Source organism: Candida margitis (assembly GCF_024628925.1).
Source record: "Candida margitis strain CBS 14175 chromosome Unknown scaffold9, whole genome shotgun sequence".
Lineage (NCBI taxonomy): Eukaryota > Fungi > Ascomycota > Pichiomycetes > Serinales > Debaryomycetaceae > Lodderomyces > Lodderomyces margitis.
Genome location: NW_026261766.1, coordinates 194651 through 216860, shown reverse-complemented (window position 1 = coordinate 216860; position 22210 = coordinate 194651). Strand labels below are relative to the sequence as shown.

Here is a 22210-nt window from a genome sequence, read left to right as displayed (position 1 = left end):
AAATAGATGTTGTGTCTGAAGATACTGAAACTGCAGATCAAATGGGTTGTCTGGAGTCTTTTATTTTCTTTTTATTTTTTTGTTTCAGTCCTGTATATACACTTGCAAAATTGACGCGTCGGAATCAAAGTATTTAAATCACAGCATAAGTGGAACACGCCTTGTAATGGCAAATGCGATATCAGATAGGTGATCATGTTAAAGTGAGAGGAGAATCTGGACGGATAAGATACGTGGGAGGCACAGAATTTGCTTCTGGTACATGGTTTGGAGTTGAATTAGACAACCCCGTTGGTAAAAATGATGGATCAGTTCAAGGCGTTCAGTACTTCCAATGCCAACGCACCAACGGGTTATATGGGGTATTCGTTAAAGAAAATTTACTTGAAGTTGTCGATAAAGCTTCGAGGGCTGCAGATGCCACTGCTCAAAGCTTACCACGGCTTCAAAACCAATTGAAAGTTGCCCTTTCCGAAAACTCGCTATGCAAGAATGAATTGAAGAAGCTAAAGGGTACTATGGCCGTTAAAATACGGGAGAAAGAGCAACTAGAGTCAAAGTTGGAAATGCAACTGGTTGATAATCAGTACCTACTGGAAGCGAAGCATGTACTCGAGGCTAAAGTTGCAGAGTTGACACAACAATACCAATCCTTGCAGCAAGATTACACACTCGTATTGGAAGAGTTGGAAATAGGCAGAGAATTGGAGAAAGAGTTGAGGTTTGTCGATGTTGATGCGTACACTCCAGATGAGATCAAGTTACTCATTGAAAAGGTACGCCTTGACGAAAGAACAATAGCGGATTTGAATAAAAGAACCCGAATGCAGGAAGAGAAACTATCTGTCACTTTAGAGCAATTACAGACCACAGAAGATCGGATACAGATTCTTAACTCTGATTTGCTGGATAAGAACTCGACAGTGATTCACTTGAAAGAGAGATTGGAAACCTTTGCAGAACTTGAACAAATGACAGAAAAATTAGCGGTTGAGAATGGAGAGTTGTTGGAAACTATCAAGGAACTAGAGAAGTCTATTGAGGAGCTTAGTCAGTTACACGCACTAGACACAAAGATTGAGGCCAATCTTCACAAGACTGAGCAAAACCTCAGACAAGAAATTGAATCATTGCAAGACACTATAGTAAAAGATAAATCTAGAATAAAAGAGTTGGAGAGCAAAATTGCTTCCTCTGTGCAAATTGCTAACCCTGTCGACTCAAAGTTTGACGCTAGATCTGCCAATGAACTTTCTGAAGCTCTTGAAACAGCCAACCAACAGCTAGCGAAACTAGAGCGAAGATACCTACAATGTTCAGTTGAATTACAAATTTGTGAATACAATGGGAAGATTGATATTGAACGTGTTAAGTTCCACGCGTCAAGCTCATTAAAGGCGGAATACATTGACCTTATCTACGACGTAAAATTACAATGCAATATTTTAGATCTTCTTAATAAGCAGATGGGACTGGGCGAATGCTTTTTATTTTGCAAGTACGCAATAACTAATATTCGCCACTTTTATCAAGCCATATTGATACTTCTTGAGTACAATTATAAGCACAAGCTTTCAGAGGAGCTATTCAAGCAAAACAGAACATTGATGGATACTGTTCAAGAAGAAACGGAAAAGATTATTAGTCTTATGAAAGTTGATTCTTCTGAGAAAGAGCTGATTGGCATGTATCGCGCAAGTTTGAAGAACTGTCTAGACTTATGCAGCACATGTGTAACAAAAATGTGTCACGATTCAGAAGAAAGACCGTATGTTTTTCAACACAGTTCAATTGTGAAACATGTTGAGTTTTCAATGAGCAAGTTCTTGGTTTACTTGAACGATGTTGCTTCCTTACATGATAGATATGAAGAATTTTCAGACCTAATCCAATCTGTTAAGTCTATAAAATCAAGATACGAAATGGCATATGAGTATGTGTTATCGCAACTGACTATGAATAACGCTTCAATTAAGTCACTAAGCATTCCTTCCTCCATACTACGTTACATTACTGACTTGTCTATTCAAATAGTCAGTACGAACAATTCAGAGTTTATAAGATTGGATGACTTAAAAGATGTCCTTGAAGGTTTAGCCGATTCTGAAGTTCATATGGAACAAGAACTATCTGCAACAGATGTTAAAAGTGTCTACGAGTATGTCCAAGAAGAGCCAATTGTGAAAGAACATGCATCAGCAGAAAGTGTTAACGTCAAAGATGACAGTGAGCTTACTGAGGTAATATTGCTGAAAGACAAAGAAATTTCTGAGTTGAAGTTGAATATAGCTCTATTGGAGCAGAACATGAAACTCTTTACCAAACAAACAATGGATCAAATTGAAGACTTAGAACAGCAGATTCTTGTTACGAAAGCTGAAATCAAGGAAAAATCCGCCATAATTGCTACACTTCAGAAAGAAAATAAAGCTCTTCGTAATCAATCTTTTTTCAATAAAGCTAGTTTTGATGAAATTGAGTCACAGAAGGACTTCGATGAAAAGCTTAAACGCATGGAAACGCTAATAGAGCTAAAACGGCAAGCCACAGCTTCGATGGATGTCGATGATGACTTGTCGTGGTTGGCTTTTCCAAAGAGACCCAAGATCTGGAAAAAACCTACACAGTTGCAAAGCTTGTCCCATGAGATTAGAGATTTGGCTATGCGTACACAATTTATACGCATTTGTGGTACCAATAAGCAAAAGTGGGTGCCACAGAGAACCACAGCAAGGTACATCAATGCGTGTATTGATGAGAGATTTACTCGATATACAGCACAAAAGGGTGAAATGCTTTAAGGATATTTACTGAGTGGGTCTAGTGTTTTCGTCGCTTGGGCCACTTTGTTGCTAGGTCAATATGTTCTCTAGGGTATAACCGTTCAAGGACAGTATATATAAAAATATCAACAATCACCATTAACACAAACAACTTTCCGGCAATTATACCACAGCAGTAAAACTTCAGCAATCGATTGATTATTGATTCATTTAATTCATCCAAATCCAAACTGTCGTAAACTTCTTCTGTGCGTTGAGCTATGTTACTCCAACTATACATTGTAGCCACCCTTTCGTGGAAATTTGATGTATTGATTTCGCCTGATTGTATTTTGTATACTGCATCTAGGGTGGTTTCAACTAATGAATCCTCCTCAGGTTCAGCAAAGCTAGTCATATTAGATGGCAACACCTCAGGTATACCGCCAACCCTTGTTGTCACAACATAAAGTCCACACGATGCAGCCTCAACAATAACAGTTCCAAACGCTTCCGTCAATGAAGGATGTAAATATATCTCACCTTGGGTCATGACATTTCTTACTTCTTCGTGTTTGACTGCCCCAACAAGTTGAACTCTCTCTTGTAGGAAGTACTTCTCTCTCATTTGCTCCAAATCCAAGAATTTTGGACCATCGCCAGCAATGACAAATTTTATTTTTGGATTGGCAAGGCATATCCGAGGTATAATAGCCGTTAACAAATCGGCTCCCTTATTAGGGAAAAGCCTGGTAATTACAACGATTGTAATCTCACGATCATTTTCCTTCTTTTCAAGCCGTTTGTTTGGTTGAAAATCCTTCGAAATGACTGCATTGGGTATCACTGACACTTTCCATGGCTCAATGCTTGCCCTCAAGACTGTGTTCTCTTTACATGTGTGACTGACACATATAACATGTCCCACATCACTGATAGCAAATTTCAATACCTTATTACCCCATATGGAGCCAAAATCGGCAAACCCAAAAAGAGAGTGATCAGTAAAGACCGTTTTCAACCCCATTGTTCTGCCGTGAAATATAGCTTCATGTCCGAATGTACTTAAAGACCCGTGTCCGTGTATAATATCAATATTTTCTCGAATGAATATGTTGCGTAGTATTGGGAATGCTGAGAAAACCGTGGGAAAGGCTGAAGATCTGTAAAGCACCCAGAAAGGTACATAGTACACCTTCAACCCATTGGTTAGATATCGTATTCCGTTTCTACCACTATAATTGTGAGTTATGATGATTACTGAATGTCCCAAGTCTATTAGCTTTTGAGATAAATGATATACATGAAACTCTACGCCACCTGGCTGTGGGTAGAAAAAATCAGTAACCATTGCAATATTGTAGCCCATTGTTATCTATGTGTCCATGATTAGCAGCAATCGCTGTCATGAGAAGAGAATCTTTGTCTACTTCATATTAGAACAGATGCCTTTACCCGCGAACTCTGAAAAGAACTGCCAAATGCTACCACAATCATTTTTTTTTCTCTCTCTCTCTCTCTGACATCAAAAAATTTTCAGGTTTTACTACTGTCCAACACAAGACTTACACCTCCACGTATTGCACAATGTCTTGGGTTGTCAGTCGTTCCCGGTTCAAACGAGATATCAATAAACTCCCCAATCACCTTAAGCAACAATGGTTGAAACAACAAGAAGCAACGTCCTTACCAACTTTTAAAGGGTTTTTTCCCGAAAGATTACCCAGGTCGCAACAAAAGACCAGATTTGAGGCTGGAATCACTGAAGGAGACTTGGCGTACGTGACTGAAGGTAAGCATAAGGGTAAAATAGCCGAGGTTTTGGCTTATAGTGCTGAATTCGACTCAGTTTCCTTGTCCAATATTTCAACCAAGAAACTTTTACCCAAACCATTCTGGCCCGAGGGTCAAACGTCTCATGTGTACGACTTTCCTGATTATATACCAAGAAGTAAAGTGAAGGTAGTTGGTAAAAGCAAAGAAGATGGCAAAATTTCGTACATGGTTGCGGAAGAAGTGGTTATGGGGAAACCTTATTACGACGATAGGTACAAGAAATGGATACCAGAGAGATATATAAAACACCACGATTATCTATTGCCATGGCCAACGCCCCCAAAGATTGAAGAAGGGGAATTGTCAACTCCAGAAGATGTAGCTACAGAAAAGACTTTTGAATTTAACACCGTTGGGAAATCAACGATACCTAAAGAATTGGTCAATCAATTGCGTAACCCGTACAGCAAGTACAAGAAGAGGGAGCTTGATGGGTTGCAGATTGCCAAACTCAATGGACCTGAAATGCCATTAACCATAGAGCAAAAGATCTGGTTGGCAAAACAAGCTGAAAAACCAAAGAAGAAATTGTATCCATTGCCGGAGGAAGTTAAGGAGTTCATTGGCTCGAAAATGGCAGAACATATGAACAAGATAGAAAGTCCAGAGTTGCGCCATCATTTGGAGGTTTTGTCCAAAGTGAAAATACCCAATTTTGAGAAAACGTTAAGGATTATCGAGGAGACAAAGAAAGAAGAGAGTAGCCCAATAGCTGACGAAAGTAAGATTTAAAATTGTTGTAAATAGTGATAAACTAATCTTTTTATCAGAGCCCCTACTACACTATAGTTTCTCGTAATCCAACTTACCCTCCAACTTCTTGTTATCAGCAACCTTTCTAACCGCTTTCATAATATCATTTTGTATAATGTACTCCCTGTCATCTCTAATTGCAAAAAAACCAGCTTCAGTAACAACATTCCTTATATCTGCTCCGTTGAATCCATCACTCATTTTTACTGCAGCTTCAAAGTCAAACTCTCCATGCTTTGCTATTTTAGCAGTGTGGATTTTGAAAATTTCTAATCTTCCAGCTTCGTTGGGCAAGGAAATCTCAATTTTTCTGTCTAATCTACCGGCTCTAAGCAATGCAGGATCAAGTGTGTCAGGTCTGTTGGTAGCCATTATAATTTTTGTTTGCCCTAATGTGTCAAATCCATCCATTTGATTCAACAACTCCATCAATGTACGTTGGATTTCACGATCTGCCGAGGTACCCTCGCTGAATCTACGGCCTCCAATGGCATCAATTTCATCCATAAAAATGATACAAGGCTCATGCTCCTTAGCATAAGCAAACATCTCTCTGATTAATCTTGCACTTTCACCAATGTACTTGTCCACAATTCCAGAAGCAGGTGAGAAAATAAAGTTTGCTCCAATAGTTGCCGCCACAGCTTTAGCCAACAATGTTTTACCGGTACCTGGGGGACCATATAGCAAGACTCCCTTTGGCGGCTTAATACCAACCCTTGTAAAGAGCTCTGGGTTCTTTAATGGTAATTCTATAACTTCACGCAACTCTCTAACTTGCTCTGTTAAACCACCGATACCATTGAATGATATTTCACCAGGCTCAAAAGTAGTCATATTGTAAACCAATGGATCAACCTCTCTAGGTAAAATTCTCATGATAGTAAGGGTGGTCATGTCCAACGATACTCTTACACCGTTTTTCAAGTTCGACTTCTTGATAGTATTTCGACAGCCAACAATATACCGTGGCCCACTAGACGCTTTAACAATGAATCTTTCTTCGTCCAATTGCTTCAAAACCTCTCCAATTATCTGGCCAACGGATTGTAAAGCCTTGATGTCATTTTCAGTCTTGTCATAATCTTTATCCAAGTCTCGTATGCCCAATCGTAAATCTTTCAACCTTGCATCCCACTTTCTATGCTCAAGCAACTTGTCTTTGAATTTCAGAAGTGCTCTCTCTCTTTCAGGATCAATTGGTTCTGATGGTTGTTGGTTTGCACCATCTTGCTGATCAGTACCAATGGCTTCATTGGTATTATTATCTCCTGCATTATTGCCGCTTTGTTCAGCACTCAAAGCTTGCAAAAGAGGATCATTCTCTTCAGACGCCATATTTATCGTAGTATAGTTGTGGATGTACAGAAGTTGAAAATGGTTCCCAATAAATCACCAAAGTGGCAAAATGGTTTTTCTTTTTTTTCTGCCGGGTGGTGCTTTGCCCAAATTCCCTGCGCACGACTTTCAATCTTTCTGAAGCATTTGGTAGCAGTCAACCTTTTATTGACGATGCTTCAAAATTTTTCTCACTCCGCTGATTCATTGGCATAAGACTGGAGTTGTACCGATTTGCAATTGATTAGCATGGAATTTACTGCGGTGATATTTTGTGGCAAGGGAAAGTCTCTTGATCCCTTTTCCGAGACGCGAGCTACTGGGTTACCAAAGGCACTTTTACCCATAGCCAATGAGCCAATGATTAATTATGTGCTAGATTGGTGTTACGCTGCAGTTTTGTCAAGGATAATAGTTGTCACTCAAGAAGAAACAAATGACTCAGTAGCTGCAGCAATCGAAAAGTTTAAGAAACTAAGACGCGAGAAGTTTGAGCTGCAGGCTGACATCGCTGATACAGTAGTTGCAACTCCAATAGAGATCATGCCATTCACGGCTGATAATAGTGCTGAAGTTATCCACCACCTTTACAAGAATCCACAGCTTAGAATGAAATCACAAAACTTTATATTCTTACCGTGTGACTTCATTTCAAATTTACCACCGCAAGTTCTAATTGAAGCATTCAGGAACAGAAATGAAACCGATTTGGGGGTTTATATTGCATACAAGAATCAACTAGATATAGAGGACAAGAAACTGAAGATATTTGGGAAAAAGTATACAGTGTACACGGGTGATGCCCAGGAGTCAGTCTTACTCGACGTTTATGGAAAGGCCGATATTGAAATGTCAAAAATGTTGAAAATAAGGACCCAGATGTGTTGGCGATACCCAAAATCAATTGTGAGCACGAATTTACTAAACAGTGGAATCTTCATAGTTTCCGGTAGGATCTTTGACGTCATTGAAGAATCATCCAACAAGTTTAATGAAGTGTATTTTGAAAGAAGAAACTACGACAAATTCATTCGTGATTTGGCAAGACGGTCGTGGAAACATTCCGGCAGTAAGGATACAGTTGGCCTTTTTGTGGTTCCATCCGAGGCATCTTTCTTTAGAGTTAACAACCTACCGGTATTGATGGAGGCTAATAGACATTTCATGAAACAACAGGCGATGAAGAAGGGGCAGTTGCAACAAGGTTCTCAACAGAAAGACAAGTTAGCAGCACATGTTGGAAATGATTCAATAATAGGCGATAAAACTGAATTGGGCGAAAAGACTAACGTGAAGCGCAGTGTGGTGGGGCATAATTGTAAGATAGGTAAAAAGGTTAGAATTACCGGATGTTTGATCCTTGATAACGCAATTATCGGCGATGACGTTCAATTAGAAAACTGTATTGTTGGTCACCACGCTAAAATCCTTCCAAAAGTAAAGTTGATCAATTGCAATATTGAATCTACTAACGAGGTACCAACAGGAACCCTGTCCAAAGGTGACACATTGCTCTGTATGAATTTAGAGACTGTGGAAGATGGTGATAGCGAAGAAGAGTTTGTATTGAGGACCGGCCCGCTAAGCGATACTAGCTCTGATGAGGATGATGATGATGATGGTGATGATGATGGCGAGAGTGAAGACGAGAGCGAGTTCGAAGATGAATTTACGGGTAACGACGATGGGTTGTTTGCATATTGATAGATCCTATACGAATGAAGTAACGTTATATATATCGCAATCATCTATAAAATTCCAATTGACTGTACTTAATTGAAATGGTGAGACAGCTCTACTCTTTACTGCTTCTTCTTTTCTTCTTCTTCAAAGGACTCGTACTGTGCTCTTTAAATAGTTTAGCACGTTTCAAATCGTCCGTCTCACTTTCGCTAGACTCTTCTGAAGAGTAAAACTTTTTGTGCAAATGCTGAAGCTTCTTTTTCTTTATCATGGCATTTCTCTGGGATGCATTGTGTTGAACGGACATCGGCGGTATACTTGGTCTGAAAGCTGTCGGTGGCTTCATATCCAGCTCAAACAGAAACACAAAGTCCTGCGGAATCTTGGCCTCATCTAATGATGAGGGATGATTAGCATTTGTTATCTCCGCTCGCCTTGTCAACGCCCAATTTTCAACGTCCTCATCATTGGTGATTACTTGTAGTAGATCATCAAGACACTGTAGATAACCCATATCAAGGGATGTAGAATGTGCTACTTGTCCAGATTTGAATAATGCCGCAACAGCTCTCGCAGCGTTGGCAAAATCAGTCTTGATAGCATGTTTTTGAGCAGCATTGACTACGCTTCCAGGTTGTGGGTTTATAGATGAATTATATAGCGACGCAACAGCTTTTGCTGCACCTTTAAAGTGGGTAGTGAGGTCAGTGTTCAAATCTGAGATGCTAGATTGGGAACTGGTTCTTGATTGTGAACATGGGTCATCGGACCCAGATTGTTCGGATGTTTCTGGCTTGCGTATCAAAGGTTTCAGCGTTGGCAACGTATTTGACAAATTTGATAAATCCATCACGTATGTATCTATGTTGTTTAGCTGGCGAAAATAACTAATATAATGAGTTAATAGTATATGAAGTAATACTAAATAATGTATTACTCGTTTGATATCGCAGCGCAATTTTCTAGAATATTTTTCTCCTCCTTTGGCTGAGGCTACCAGATATGTTAGGATTACCCCTTTGCAATGTTACACCTAAAGCGAACTGTGGCTGGTTTAAAGTATAGACGTGGTGAGGATGGCAAGAGTCAGCCAGCTCTTACATCTAGAGCAACCGCTAACCTATATGAACTAAATTGTACTTGCTATCTGACACAAAGCTTTCAACATACATTACAACAAAAGACTTCGTTGAAGCACAGTTAAACTCAAGTCAGGAATTTATGTAGTTCCAGTGGGGATTCGGGCGTAGCTCAAAAACCACCATCGGCATTCACTAGCCGTGCTCTTCTCTGGATGCAAAAGATAGAAATTCTTCACCTTCAAAGTTTATAGCGCGCGGAAAATTATTTGAACAACAAAACAAAAACCTGGCATCATCGAGTCAAGCAAAGATAGCACACCTCACATGGTTGAATCCACTTTAATTTATAGATATGATGGTATGTTACATTGAATTCTTCCAATGAAAGAAAAGATAACAATAATATCTTGACATGATGATCATTTACTAACTTTTTAACACTTAGCACTTCCATTGTGTGGATCGGTAGACGATGATAACGATACCAGCTCGAAAGCATTGCTAGAACAGAAAAAGAAATGCAAGATCCTCATCAGCAGAATAACTCCTAATTCGGAACCACAAGCGACTATTGAATCAGGCGAATTCAACATTCACTACTTGATATCACAAGGGATTATATACTTGTGCATATGTAAGAAATCATACCCCCGAAAGCTCGCATTTTCATACTTGAATGAGATAGCACACGAGTTTTACAATAGCCATGGTCAAGAGGCCCTAAGCCCTACTGCTAGACCTTTTGGTTTTACCTCCTTTGATAATTTTTTGCACAAGACAAAGAAGATATATCAAGATCAAAGAGCACAATCCAATTTAGATAAATTGAACGATGATCTTGCCGATGTAAAGAAGGTCATGACCAAAAACATTGAAGACTTGTTGTACAGAGGAGATTCATTGGACAAGATGAGTGATTTGTCCAGTTCTTTGAAACAAGATTCGCTAAAATATAGAAGAAGGGCGCAAAGAATTAACTTGGAAGCCTTGATCAAGCAGTACATTCCAATCATAGGAGTGGGACTACTCTTTGTTTTCATTTGCTATTACCTATTGAGAAGATGAGTACTTAGTGTGTAACTGTGTCGTTATAAAAAGATCACAGTAGTATGCGTAGTAGTAGTGTAAAGTGACACTTTGTCGCGACATCAATTTTCAACTCTTCTGGGGAAAACCCACTTGAGCATACATTCCACCATTACCAGATCAATGGATCAACCCCATTTTCTAAAAGTCGCATCTAAATCTGCTGCTAGCCTATTGTCAACCGCTTCAATCCAGGGGCAGGTTACCTCTACCACTGAGGCTACAACTGCAATCAATTACGAAAATGTGAATCTGGAAATACAATCGATTCGAAACGGTTCACCAATAACACAATTTGATAACAGTAGTGTGGCATCAGAGCTCCACTTATCGGAGTATATAGAGGATTTACCTTTTTTGCCGTCCAATATTCGCCATACACAGCTGTCGCATGACGAATATAATTATTTGAAATTATATCCAAATCCACAGGACTTAAAGGAAGAACAATACTTTCGTCAATGCATCTCCTTATCCAAAAAATGCGATGAGCATCAGTTCCATCAAAAGTTGAAGCAATTTTTTATCTTGTCTATTGCAGGTAAACCGATATATTCAATGAATGGGTCAGATTATGTGGTGATTGGCTTTATGGGTATACTAACCACAATTCTATCAACTTTCCAAGAAGATCTTCACAGAGACTTGAACAGCATAACACTAGGAGAGGATATAAAAATTGTTGCCTTAAACAGAGCTCCTATTGTATTGTTTGCAATTACAAAATTGGCACATGAATCAGATAGCTTTCTCAAATCTCAGCTACAACTACTTTACACGTATTTGTTGAGTATATTGTCAAAATCAGCAATTGACAAGCATTTCAACAATGGGTTAAATTACGACTTAAGACGAATATTGAGTCCGTTGGATTTTGCAAACTTGGACGACTTGTGTATGAAAATGACGTTTGGGTTGCCCAATGGTCTCAATTTTTACTTGAGCCAGTTGTTTAATTGCCGACAGAGTGTTAAACTACGGTACACTTTGAGGTCCAGGATGAACAAAATATTAAATACCTACAAGGATGATGATTTGCTATTTACTATTTTGGCCAAGTCCAACGTGATTCTAAATTATGTTCGCAATAAAGCACATGTTTTATCAGAACATGATTTGAGATTATTGTTGTTTATAGTCCAGTCGATGAAAAACAAGGAGGAGGACCTATGGATGCCATTATGTATGCCAGATTTTAACAACCACGGCTTTCTTTATGTCTTTGTTCGTACATGGAATCAGAATAGTTTGATACTCATGAGTGGGAACAAAAACTCATTCTACAAATTAAAAGAGCTAGCGAGTGGTATCATTCTCACAGCTGAAAGGTCTCAGAGCCATGAATTTCTCACCGGCTTCCAACGTGAGTTGCTTACGCCAATATCGAGTCAAATTCCATTCGTCGTCAAACATTTTCTCTATATCGATAAAAAGCTCAATCAATTTGTGAGCAGTGAAGTGCCTCACAACAACAGGAATGTTGTGCTTCAGTTGATCAAATATTACACGCAGTTGAAAAATAACAAGTCCAATTTCCAATTTAGAGACGTCCTGGTCAATTACAAGAAACTAACATACATGAAGTGGGAAAAGGTCACGGGAATTATGATCACCGATAATTCCTATGCATTTTACTGTATTATTAACGATGATATCGATTCCAGGAAATTAATTGACGTTAGTGTTTCTATAATCAAGTGGTGCAAGAAGAACCAATCGCGATTATTCACAAAATAAAACAACTTCATTGCAATATACTTTTTTCAAATTTTTTAAAGGACTCTTGTAGTTTGTCAACATACAACTTGTGCAACTTCTCTAACTGGCTCAATTGCTTATTCTCCAGGTCCGACAACTTATGGGTTTTCAAGTGCGACTGAAATTTGTGTCTGACATCACCTCTTACCGATGTTAACGATCCAGTTTTGTTATTTCTCAACTTGTCAAATAATTCTTTTAGTAACTTGACGTTGTTTTGTTTTGTCTCTAATGTGATTGGAGGCAAGGGCACCTTAATGTTGAACTTGTTTGCAGGATCAACAACTCCGCTCATGTTTAACCCTGATCCGATAATTGTGTTGATGATAGCTTGAGCATTCAGAGGATCAAACATGGTGATGATGAAGTTCCTCCCCTTGACTGAAGTCTGAGAAATTGTGTTAAAGGGAACCTCAATGGTGTCTTTCTGGTTGCCTATATTCACTAACAAATTATCAAAGATCTTGGGGTTTAATTTACCCAACTTGATTTCATTTGCCAATTTTTCAAATCGGGATAAAATGGATTCAAATTTAGCAGTGGCATCTTTGAAATCAATAGTTGGAGTGACAGCCTCTTCTTCCGCCTCTACTTGGATCTTATCATCCTCAATTTGTATCTTTTGCTGCTTGTGTGCCTTTTTCAATTTTTGATTCTTTTTCGAGGAGCCTTGAATTAATGCACTGCTGTGAAATTGGGAACATGGTCGAAGAGTCGCTATACGAAATAATGAAGATGATGGGGTTCTAACAGGCCTATACGCCGAAGTTTTCAATACGTGTCTGAACATGTCAAATGAGGGTTAATGATGGTAAGTAGAGATGTTCGACTGAAAATTTTGTTGGATCTTCAATTACTTTGCGCGCTTCGCAATTTTGGCTGCAACAAGTCACACGACGCAGGCAATACCTAAGTTACACACGTATGAGGATAAAAGATGTCAAATTTACGCTACACTATATTATACTACATCAGAGAACCCCACAAGTCCTACCCAGCATCACCACATGTTCTATACCTTTTCTAAAATATGCAAGCACTTGTTTGATTCACGACCGACTTCACCACCTTCCTTCACCAAATTCAAAAGACTATTTATCAACCTCTCTTTAAAGAAGTCTTTCATTACATTAACTCTTGTTGACAAATCCTCTGTCGTTAATGTATCCAAATTCTTCAATTCTCCTAAATTCCCATCGTTGGTACTTATTTCATTAACAAACAATTTCAATGGTGCATAAGCTTGAGGGATTGTTGATATTAAGTACTTGCAAGATTGTGGGTGTGTAGTTACTACACTTAGGTTAGAATCTTTACCAGTTGTATTATCTTGTTCAAATAAAGTAGCGTCTAAAAATTTTGCCAATGCTGACAAATGGTCAATACGTGCTTTCTTGGTGTTCGTCCCAAGAAGGACTGAGGAGCCCGATGTAATGGATATACTCTTTGACTTTGAATCATTTTGTAATGGCCAACTCATTAATATAAAAAAGTTTTTCAAGATCTTGACGAAATACAGTTTAATATCAGCGTACTCAATCATCACATCAAGGAATTTAGTACTTGTGTTTCTTATATTGGGTTGTATATGTGTCATTGCTGATATTATGAACAAGATTATCGTACGTTTATGCAAGTCCAATAGTCCTGGCTGCCTCTTCCCGCACTCTTTCAAAAGGTTTAATACTTCTAATCGTACCTGCTTCGATTCGTCTAGCATCAATGGTGTAATACTTGATATGATTTGTTTATAACTAGATGGATTTGATGGCAAGTTTTGGGTCAAGCTAATCACAACTTCCTTCCTGGCTGTTGAAGAGTGATGCTTTGTTAATGATAGCTGGTGCTGCAAATCCTTAGATGATCGGACATTGGTTATCGACTGGCCTGGTAGAGATATTGTCTTTGATTTGAATGATGTATCGGTGTAATTATCTGCTTTCTGTGCCGTCTTCCCAACCTTCAACTTGGCCTTTTTAAAATCCTTTTGCTTTTCCTTTTGTTTTCTTTTAGAGCCCATTGTGGTGACGTTTTTGGTTGTTGGTAGAGTGAGATAATGGTTTTGATAAAGTTTTACGATGAGATCAGAACCATAATTTTCTTTGCGCGTCAAAAGTTTTGAATTAATCGCCAAATTTGACAAGCATCTTGTGATTTGCAAGAACTAGCACGGTTTCTTTTCACGTTGCATCAAGTGACAGCTAGTTGATTGAGAGTACAACAAAGTATAGATACATATTGGAGTCTATTAGCAAACTATCAGTGAACAACCATTTAAAGATTTCAATGTCGTTTAGCAACAATTTACTTGAACATGAGAACCTACTTCTGTCATTGTCACTAGAGGATAATTCTGAAAGGATATGGAGTGCACCAGCATTACCAAGGACTTTTGAAGAGATAGATGACCCTATGGACATAGATGACGATCCAATGGATATCGATGACACTATCAATGCAACATTGGATGAGGATGCTTCTACACAACGGCAAAGTGTCAAGGACGAAGAGGATGATAGCCATGAATACAGGGGAGACGAGGAGCACCACCACCAAAATTTGCTCGCATTATTATCCCCCACCATGATGGGCGCAAGATTGGCAATTACTCATAAACCAAAGCTATTGATGCCACCTTCTCCAAAAGCAGATAAAACCGAAGTACTAGAATCACAAGCTTACGAAGAGGCTCTACCTTATAATGTGCGGAAGCATTCAATCGATTATGAGTTTGATATAAGCTCTTTTCCCACTATTAAAAACTCCAACAGCGTAGCTTTCAAGCGCAACATCTCGACTTTTAACGATATCACCAACACCAATCCATCTGCATCTTTTTCTGGAAACCATGTGAACACCAGTTCCAACGAATTTTCAAACCCAAACCCAATTCAGCATCAAGCTCAGATGATACATCACCATCATTACTACATTAATGGTGGTGGTGAAGACCAGTTGCGACTTGAAAGAATGAGAAGGCTGTATATCGATCAATTAGAGATCAATAAGCTTCGAGAAGAGGAACTTGACAGGCACTTAGCAATGCAAAAGCCCGAGCCAACTGAGCTAACTCAAAGAACAGATTACATCAATTTACCCGCTCCTTGGAGACAAGACATACATCCAATTGAAAAAGTGCCATACATAATATCATCATATTTGCAATTATTCATCAATGTCATAATCTCCTTATACTTTGTGTACCTCGTTTATTACATCATTACATCGATAAAATCAGATGTCAACCACAAGATACAGGCTCAGAAAAGAGCAATTCAAGCGCAAATAGACTCTTGTCGTACTTTGTTTTACGAGAGTAAATGTGACGATCCCGAGTTCAATACCTTGCCAATATTACGCAAGAAATGCGAAGCATTATCACGGGGCATGAATCAAGATCCCAATTCAATTGGAAATTTGTCAATGATTAATGCACAAATTATTGGGCTAATTTTGAATTCATTAGTCGAACCATTAGGGTTCAAATTTTTTGTGTTTTTGTTGTGGTGTGGGATTGTTGTGTTTGGGTGCAATTTTGTATTTGGGTTTGTTAGAGCCAGGACTTATTATGGAGGTCAAATGGATGGCGAAAGATTAAATAGAAAGAATGAATAGATTATTGTTTTGAGTGTAGAGTAAAATAAGCTAGTCAGTAGAGAGGGAGTTTGTAAATCATTTGAGAAAGGACGAATAGTGTTGTTGCGCCTATGGTAAATCTATTTCAAGGCAGCAATTCTGTGTTAATAATTCGTATGCCGAGGTAAAGTCGTTTTTTGTTTAGATTTATCTGATGCGAGATTGTTTTGAACATTTTAAACCCTTTTGTATTGTGTAATAGTTTGTTAACCGTGTAGAGGTGTTGAGGGCACGCAAAAAGAAAAATAGTGAAGAAGAGTTGGCAGCACACTGTAGGCGTATCTATTCCTACACTGTATCAGCTAATGGACAGCTCAACTTGACAAGCCTTTTGAATTCAAACCACAAAGACAACAGTCTAGAAAAATAAGGACATATCCTATAAAGTCTGGATGCAGCTTAATCAGCAATCCTAGCTCTAGCAGTGGCATGGCTCAAGCACGAGTGATCTATTACTAAGGCAAAGCTAATGCTAACCATGCGTGAAGTTCTTTTTCGGGTTTAACGAACTTTGGTACTCAATTTTGTGTAATTTTGTCTTATTTGTCTAGCTTTAGTTTGGATAACCGTTCAATATAGTCCGGAGTTATGCATCAGATACGAAGCGATCAACGGAAATCTAAAAATTGCTCCGGACATCACAACTGAGTTTTTACGAGACATGAACCTAACTTCTCTATATGATGGTCTGAGATAAACTCTACCTGGAGTTCCTATGTGTTATGCTTATCTTCAACTGTGGCGCACTCAATCCGATCCTTTAACTGCCAATACGTGTAAGTCTAAACTCTTTTACAATAACACCCTTTTGTATCTCAAGACTCTAAACTCCAACACACTATTGTCTTGAACTTATTTTTCTTGATATTGAGTGACCTGAAGACCATTGATTAGTTGATCCCCCTCCCCCCTCCCCCCCTTTTTTTACATACTCGATTTTAATCTCTTACGTGTCCAATCACTCAACATGTTCCGGAGTTAAAACCTTTTTCAAAGTTATATTTTGTGTAATATTAAGACAAAACTAAGAAAAGAAAAAGAAAAACATCCCACGGCTAACAAAGAAACCAATAACTTTTTGTGTGCTAAAATTAGTTTGAAGTAATAGATTAAGAGTGTATAGTTGGGATGACTGTGCACGATGTTAACGATGCTATATATATATATGAATAAACAAATCGATCTTTGCTCAAATTTAAATTTCAACAAAAAGTTGTTTTCCTTTCCCTATTTCTTAGTACTTTGAGTATCCAACAATGGGAGTATTTGGTACATCTAAAAAGGAAGAGGACGAACTTAGGGAGGCAGCTTTGTCTTCCCAGCAGCAAAGAGTCTCGTCGGAAAATTTTGATAGAAGAGCTAGTGCCACGTCGAATAACTTATCACATTATGAAACAGCATCGGAATATTCAGTGTCTGCAAAGGATAACACTGCTGAAGATCATGAAAACCAATACCCATCGCCAAAGGGTATCCAAACCCAAAATTTTGCCCAGTCAGAGAAAACTAATGAACCCACTGAGCAATTGAATGGGTTGGCTGGAAGTGCTGACAGCAACGCAAAAACCATAGATGTTAATAGGACGCCCCACAATCCTGATGTACCACTGAATAATCTGTACTTGTCAAGCGAAACTGCTTCAGCAAACGATTTCCAACCTGTCGGTATAGAACAAGAAAAGGAGCCCCGTGAAGATGAAAATGCTTTAAACAGACAGTACACATTGGAACGAATAAAATCGGGTAAGTCAATTGAGGAAGCCGCCTCAGAGCAATTGAGACACGAAGCCAGTGACCGTGTTTACGGTGTGAATGAACTAGACTGGGATGGTCCAGATGATAAGGATAATCCACAGAAGTGGCCAAAGATCAAGAAATGGTGGGTTACTTGGACAGCTGCGGTAATGTGTCTAGTTTGCTCGTTGGGATCGTCTATGTACACAGCTAGTATACCTGAATTGATGGCCCAGTTTGGTGCTTCGCAGGAATTGTGCCTTTCTGGTTTAACGTTTTATTTGATCGGTTTAGCAATTGGTCCTTCGATTGCTGCTCCTTTGTCGGAAACATACGGAAGAAAACCTCTTTACGTAATTTCTTGGCCCATTGCAATGTTGTTCACCATGGGTGTTGGTTTGTCGCCCAATATTAGAACCTTATTGGTTCTCCGATTCTTTTGCGGATTTTTTTCAAGTCCAGCTTTATCTATTGCCGGTGGGACTATTAGTGATATTTGGTCAGATGAACCATCTGAGCAATCATTTGCTGTTGCCATTTTCTGTTTGTGCCCATTCTTGGGCCCTGTTATGGGTCCAATTATTGGTGGGTTTTCGGCCGAATACAAGAACTGGAAATGGTCTGCTGCTTGGGTGTTGTTGATGTTTTTTGGCGCAGCTTGGCCGTCTGCTATTTTGTGCCCCGAAACATTTAAAAAGACCATATTGGTTCGTAGAGCTAAGAAGAGAGGAATCAAAGTTGAGACACCAACGGTGAATTGGATGTACATCAAGAAGATGATCAAATTCAGCTTGGGAATGCCTATCTTGTTGTTGGTTAGAGAGCCAATTGTCTTTTTCATGTCCTTGTATATCGCGTTTGTTTTTGCAGTTTTGTTTGCATTTTTTGAAGCCTTCCCGGTTATTTTCAGGGGTAAGTATCACATGGAATTGGGTATTTCAGGCTTGCCATTTATTTCCGTTGGGATTGGTCTTGTATTAGGGGTAGTGTTTTATGTTATATTGGATAAGACAATCTACTTCCCTAAGAACCCCGATGGAACCAGAGGAAAGAGGGATGAAAATGGTAATATAATTTGGGACGCACCTGAGAAGCGGTTATTGGTGGCAAAGATTGGTGCATTTTGTCTTCCTGCCTCTCTCTTTTGGTTGGGTTGGACTGGTAGAACTGGAGATATCCATTGGCTCGCTCCAACAGCCAGTGCCATTCCTTTCGGTTTCGGATTGATTTTGGTTTTCTTTGCTGTGGTTTTGTATTTTTCCATGTCTTTCCCACCAATCATTGTTGCATCTTGTATTGCCGCTAATAACTTGTTGCGTTATATTTTGGCATCGGTTTTTCCCCTTTTCACTGTGCAATGTTTCGAGAATTTGGGAATTGGTTGGGCAGCTTCCTTGTTTGGTTTTATTGCGTTGATTATGGTGCCAGTGCCATTTGTTTTCTCATATTTTGGACCTAGATTTAGAGCAAGAAGTAAGTTTGGATATGCAGCATATTTCAAGAAATTGGCTGAAGAGAAGGCTGCTAGAGAAAAGGCTCATAAGGAAGCCGGTGTGGCCAACGAACCGGCTCCTAACACCGAAAAGAATGTAGCCGATCAAGTGTAAACATATTTAGAGTTGTACATTTCGTTTAATTTAATATAGACTAATTTTAATTTGATCTTCCTGAGTGTAAATAATGTACTCGTATAATTTACCCTCTAAACGACTACTGTTCTTGTCCTGGCAATACAGTAGAGAGCTCTGGCTCAATTGTAAGCAAGCACGAAAATTTTCAGAATAATTTTGTTTTTTTTTTTCTTTAACGCAAAAAAAAGGTACTCTCTACACCTTTGCAAACAATCAAACGACTCCAATCCATCAATCGAAACTTATCTTCTACAGGTAATACCCATCTACTTTATTGAAATACTCAACGAGTACTTATAGATTTTGTTTCAGATCTAGATAAATATCGATATTTTTAACGCTAGATTGATTTGCAACTGATATATAGAACCATCATCAACGCAAACAATACAAGGGATGCAAAATCAAAACACCAATGGTCAAATGAACCAAAATATGGACAATGGAATGCCGAACATTCCATTAAATGGGACACAACCACAACGCGGGCAACACCCTCAGCAACAAAATCAATCTCAAAATTTGCAAAACATTCCACCCCAACAATTGGCACAACTCGTACAAGCTATGAAAAATGACTTTGAAATAGCCAAGAATGCCACTGATGAGCAAGTCAAGCAACATCACTTGAATCGGGCTGAGAATATAAGAAGATTATTGGCGAGGTATCAAGCGCAAAGAAATAGATTGCAGCAGCAGCAGCAGCCGCAACAACAACAACAACAACAACAACAACAACAACAACAACAACAACAACAACAACAACAACAACAACAACAACAACAACAACAACGACAAATGAACTCACAACTGCCGCAGATAGGTAATCAACAACCGAGGATGCAACCACAACCCCCAATTCGTGGTCAAACAAACTCATTATCGCAGCAGAGTTTAAACAACAACAATTCGTTCAACCAATATCAAAATATTGCCCAGAATCTGCCAGCAATGAACAATTCCCCAATAGTCACCAACCAATCACCAGTATTGAGTGTGGACAATATTCCTGCCGCTACATCGACTATTCCCAAGGGTCGTCAGTCTCAAGTCTCGCAAGGTAGCAAAGACAAACACGAAGTGGAGGAACAGAGTAAACAGAAACTACTACACCAACAACAGCAGCAACAGCAGATGGGTCCCAATCAAGGGCAACAGGCTGTGAATGCTCCAAGTCTGCAGCAGTACAGGAACATGTTGAGAAGCATGAGCTCTAGCTCATCTAGTGGGGCAGGAAGTGGTACTGCCGGCTCTATAAATCTCCCATCAAACACGATATCAATGGAAAAATTCAATCAAATAAGACAGAAGTTGACAGAGATACAACGAAAGATCCAGCTTTTGGAACAAAGTAAGAAAGCTGGTAATGCAACACAAGAACAGGTTTCGATCATCGATAGAGAATTGGTAGAATACAGAACCAAATTTCAGCAGTTTCAAAAGATTGGAATTTATATGAGAAACCAATTGGTGCAACAGGCCAAACAACAACAGCAAATACAACAAGGTCAGACCCAGCAAAGTCAAAATCAGCAACAACAGCAACAACAGCAACAACAACAACAGCAACAACAGCAACACCTTCCGCAACTGACATCGCCACAATTGGCTCAAGCTTCTCGGCCTAATCAATTTCCTCAACAATCGCATGTGAACAACCATCAATTTTCTCCACAAATGTCACCACAGATGTCACCACAACTCAAGAATAATTTCCAAGGCTCACCACAACCGTCTCAACAACAGCTGCTGCATATTCAAAGACAGCTGCTGCAACAGCTACAACAGCAACAACAACAGCTTTTGGCACAGCATCAGCGAAACATAGCTACTGCCCAGCAAGCTGTTCCTTCCCAATTGTCAGCAACCAATATGAATGGTGCTGGTTTGAAGCAACCTATTGCACGCCAACCCAGACAGCCCTCTCAAACCGCAACGCCCTCTTATCCTAGTGCACATCCAACCCCATCACAACAAATACAACAGCAAGCACCCATTCACAATCAAAAAGTACCTAGTCGACAAGCTTCAGCTACACCCCAAACCCAAGCACCACTGGTACAACATCCAAGCAGACAAGGCTCCACCTCATCAGAGAAGAAGCCAGTAGGTACCGGAACTCTATCTACAGCAGGAGGAACTCCCAATGGAACTGCTGCTAAGTCGGGATCGCCTGGTGCTGAAGGTCGTTCAACTCCTCTGAGACCTAAATCAGCTATGGCACTAAACCTAGCTGGGATTACCAAGCCCAGTGTTCCTTCGATTCCAATACCGAGCTCTGTTGATATCAAACCACCGACTGTGGTCACTTTTAACCCAGCGACGGACACTAGACCAACTTTGACTGGGGGTGGTGCTAATTCGTTGAGCATGTTGTGGGATACGCCTGCGATAACCAAATTGCCAACGTTTGATTTAGAAGGAGGTGAATCTACAACCGAATCAGGCAGGGTTTTAAACAAAAGAAAGTTGCAAGACATAATCAGTACCGTTGGAGTCGACGAAGGCGATGGCAAGACTACGATAGATGGTAACGTGGAGGATTTGTTGTTGGATTTGGCCGATGAATTTATTTACTCAGTGACTAGCTTTGCCTGTCGATTGGCGAAGCATAGGAAAGTTGACTCTATTGATGCTAAAGATGTGCAGCTACACTTGGACCAGAATTGGAATATCAAAATCCCTGGGTATGCCATGGACGAGATTAGAAGTACAAGAAAGTTACAACCTAGTACAGCGTATAATCAAAAAGTGCAAGGAATTGAAATATCAAAAGCGGTTAATGATGAAATCTGAATTTGGAGAAGATATCTGCTACGGAGTCTCGTCTTTGTTCGCGGTGGTTGGTATGTCTATAATGTTTGGGTGTTCTCCTTTTCTTTTTCTTTTGTATAAACAGCTTCTACTTAGA

At 39.4% G+C, this 22210-nt stretch overlaps 13 protein-coding genes across 13 annotated transcripts; 8 read left to right on the top strand and 5 right to left on the bottom strand. All coding sequences in view use genetic code 12, as the record gives it.

The window, feature by feature from the left end:
• Window positions 1–173: 173 nt before the first annotated feature.
• Window positions 174–2801, top strand: NIP100 (Nip100p; the record flags this gene model as incomplete). The annotated part of the gene is made up of 1 exon (XM_051813295.1): window positions 174–2801. One exon carries the CDS (start codon window positions 174–176, stop codon window positions 2799–2801), a length of 2628 nt encoding a protein of 875 aa, XP_051673100.1.
• A 19-nt stretch (window positions 2802–2820) lies between these two features.
• Window positions 2821–4113, bottom strand: SPT14 (phosphatidylinositol N-acetylglucosaminyltransferase; the record flags this gene model as incomplete). Its single annotated transcript, XM_051813294.1, has 1 exon — window positions 2821–4113. The coding sequence occupies one exon, from the start codon at window positions 4111–4113 to the stop codon at window positions 2821–2823; it is 1293 nt and encodes a 430-aa protein (XP_051673099.1).
• Window positions 4114–4349: 236 nt separating this feature from the next.
• Window positions 4350–5330, top strand: MRPL40 (mitochondrial 54S ribosomal protein YmL40; the record flags this gene model as incomplete). Its single annotated transcript, XM_051813293.1, has 1 exon — window positions 4350–5330. One exon carries the CDS (start codon window positions 4350–4352, stop codon window positions 5328–5330), a length of 981 nt encoding a protein of 326 aa, XP_051673098.1.
• Window positions 5331–5381: 51 nt separating this feature from the next.
• Window positions 5382–6689, bottom strand: RPT4 (proteasome regulatory particle base subunit; the record flags this gene model as incomplete). The annotated part of the gene is made up of 1 exon (XM_051813292.1): window positions 5382–6689. One exon carries the CDS (start codon window positions 6687–6689, stop codon window positions 5382–5384), a length of 1308 nt encoding a protein of 435 aa, XP_051673097.1.
• Window positions 6690–6938: 249 nt separating this feature from the next.
• On the top strand, window positions 6939–8393 carry GCD1 (translation initiation factor eIF2B subunit gamma; the record flags this gene model as incomplete). Its single annotated transcript, XM_051813291.1, has 1 exon — window positions 6939–8393. One exon carries the CDS (start codon window positions 6939–6941, stop codon window positions 8391–8393), a length of 1455 nt encoding a protein of 484 aa, XP_051673096.1.
• A 91-nt stretch (window positions 8394–8484) lies between these two features.
• CANMA_001332 (uncharacterized protein) lies at window positions 8485–9222 on the bottom strand (the record flags this gene model as incomplete). Its single annotated transcript, XM_051813290.1, has 1 exon — window positions 8485–9222. One exon carries the CDS (start codon window positions 9220–9222, stop codon window positions 8485–8487), a length of 738 nt encoding a protein of 245 aa, XP_051673095.1.
• Window positions 9223–9778: 556 nt separating this feature from the next.
• Window positions 9779–10519, top strand: SEC22 (SNAP receptor; the record flags this gene model as incomplete). The annotated part of the gene is made up of 2 exons (XM_051813289.1): window positions 9779–9812; window positions 9900–10519. 2 exons carry the CDS (start codon window positions 9779–9781, stop codon window positions 10517–10519), a joined length of 654 nt encoding a protein of 217 aa, XP_051673094.1.
• Window positions 10520–10663: 144 nt separating this feature from the next.
• On the top strand, window positions 10664–12277 carry CANMA_001330 (uncharacterized protein; the record flags this gene model as incomplete). Its single annotated transcript, XM_051813288.1, has 1 exon — window positions 10664–12277. The coding sequence occupies one exon, from the start codon at window positions 10664–10666 to the stop codon at window positions 12275–12277; it is 1614 nt and encodes a 537-aa protein (XP_051673093.1).
• A 7-nt stretch (window positions 12278–12284) lies between these two features.
• On the bottom strand, window positions 12285–13088 carry CANMA_001329 (uncharacterized protein; the record flags this gene model as incomplete). Its single annotated transcript, XM_051813287.1, has 1 exon — window positions 12285–13088. The coding sequence occupies one exon, from the start codon at window positions 13086–13088 to the stop codon at window positions 12285–12287; it is 804 nt and encodes a 267-aa protein (XP_051673092.1).
• Window positions 13089–13310: 222 nt separating this feature from the next.
• Window positions 13311–14318, bottom strand: CANMA_001328 (uncharacterized protein; the record flags this gene model as incomplete). Its single annotated transcript, XM_051813285.1, has 1 exon — window positions 13311–14318. The coding sequence occupies one exon, from the start codon at window positions 14316–14318 to the stop codon at window positions 13311–13313; it is 1008 nt and encodes a 335-aa protein (XP_051673091.1).
• Window positions 14319–14584: 266 nt separating this feature from the next.
• On the top strand, window positions 14585–15913 carry CANMA_001327 (uncharacterized protein; the record flags this gene model as incomplete). Its single annotated transcript, XM_051813284.1, has 1 exon — window positions 14585–15913. One exon carries the CDS (start codon window positions 14585–14587, stop codon window positions 15911–15913), a length of 1329 nt encoding a protein of 442 aa, XP_051673090.1.
• Window positions 15914–17190: 1277 nt separating this feature from the next.
• Window positions 17191–19275, top strand: TPO4 (Tpo4p; the record flags this gene model as incomplete). The annotated part of the gene is made up of 1 exon (XM_051813283.1): window positions 17191–19275. The coding sequence occupies one exon, from the start codon at window positions 17191–17193 to the stop codon at window positions 19273–19275; it is 2085 nt and encodes a 694-aa protein (XP_051673089.1).
• Window positions 19276–19695: 420 nt separating this feature from the next.
• On the top strand, window positions 19696–22095 carry CANMA_001325 (uncharacterized protein; the record flags this gene model as incomplete). The annotated part of the gene is made up of 1 exon (XM_051813282.1): window positions 19696–22095. One exon carries the CDS (start codon window positions 19696–19698, stop codon window positions 22093–22095), a length of 2400 nt encoding a protein of 799 aa, XP_051673088.1.
• Between the last annotated feature and the right edge of the window lie 115 nt (window positions 22096–22210).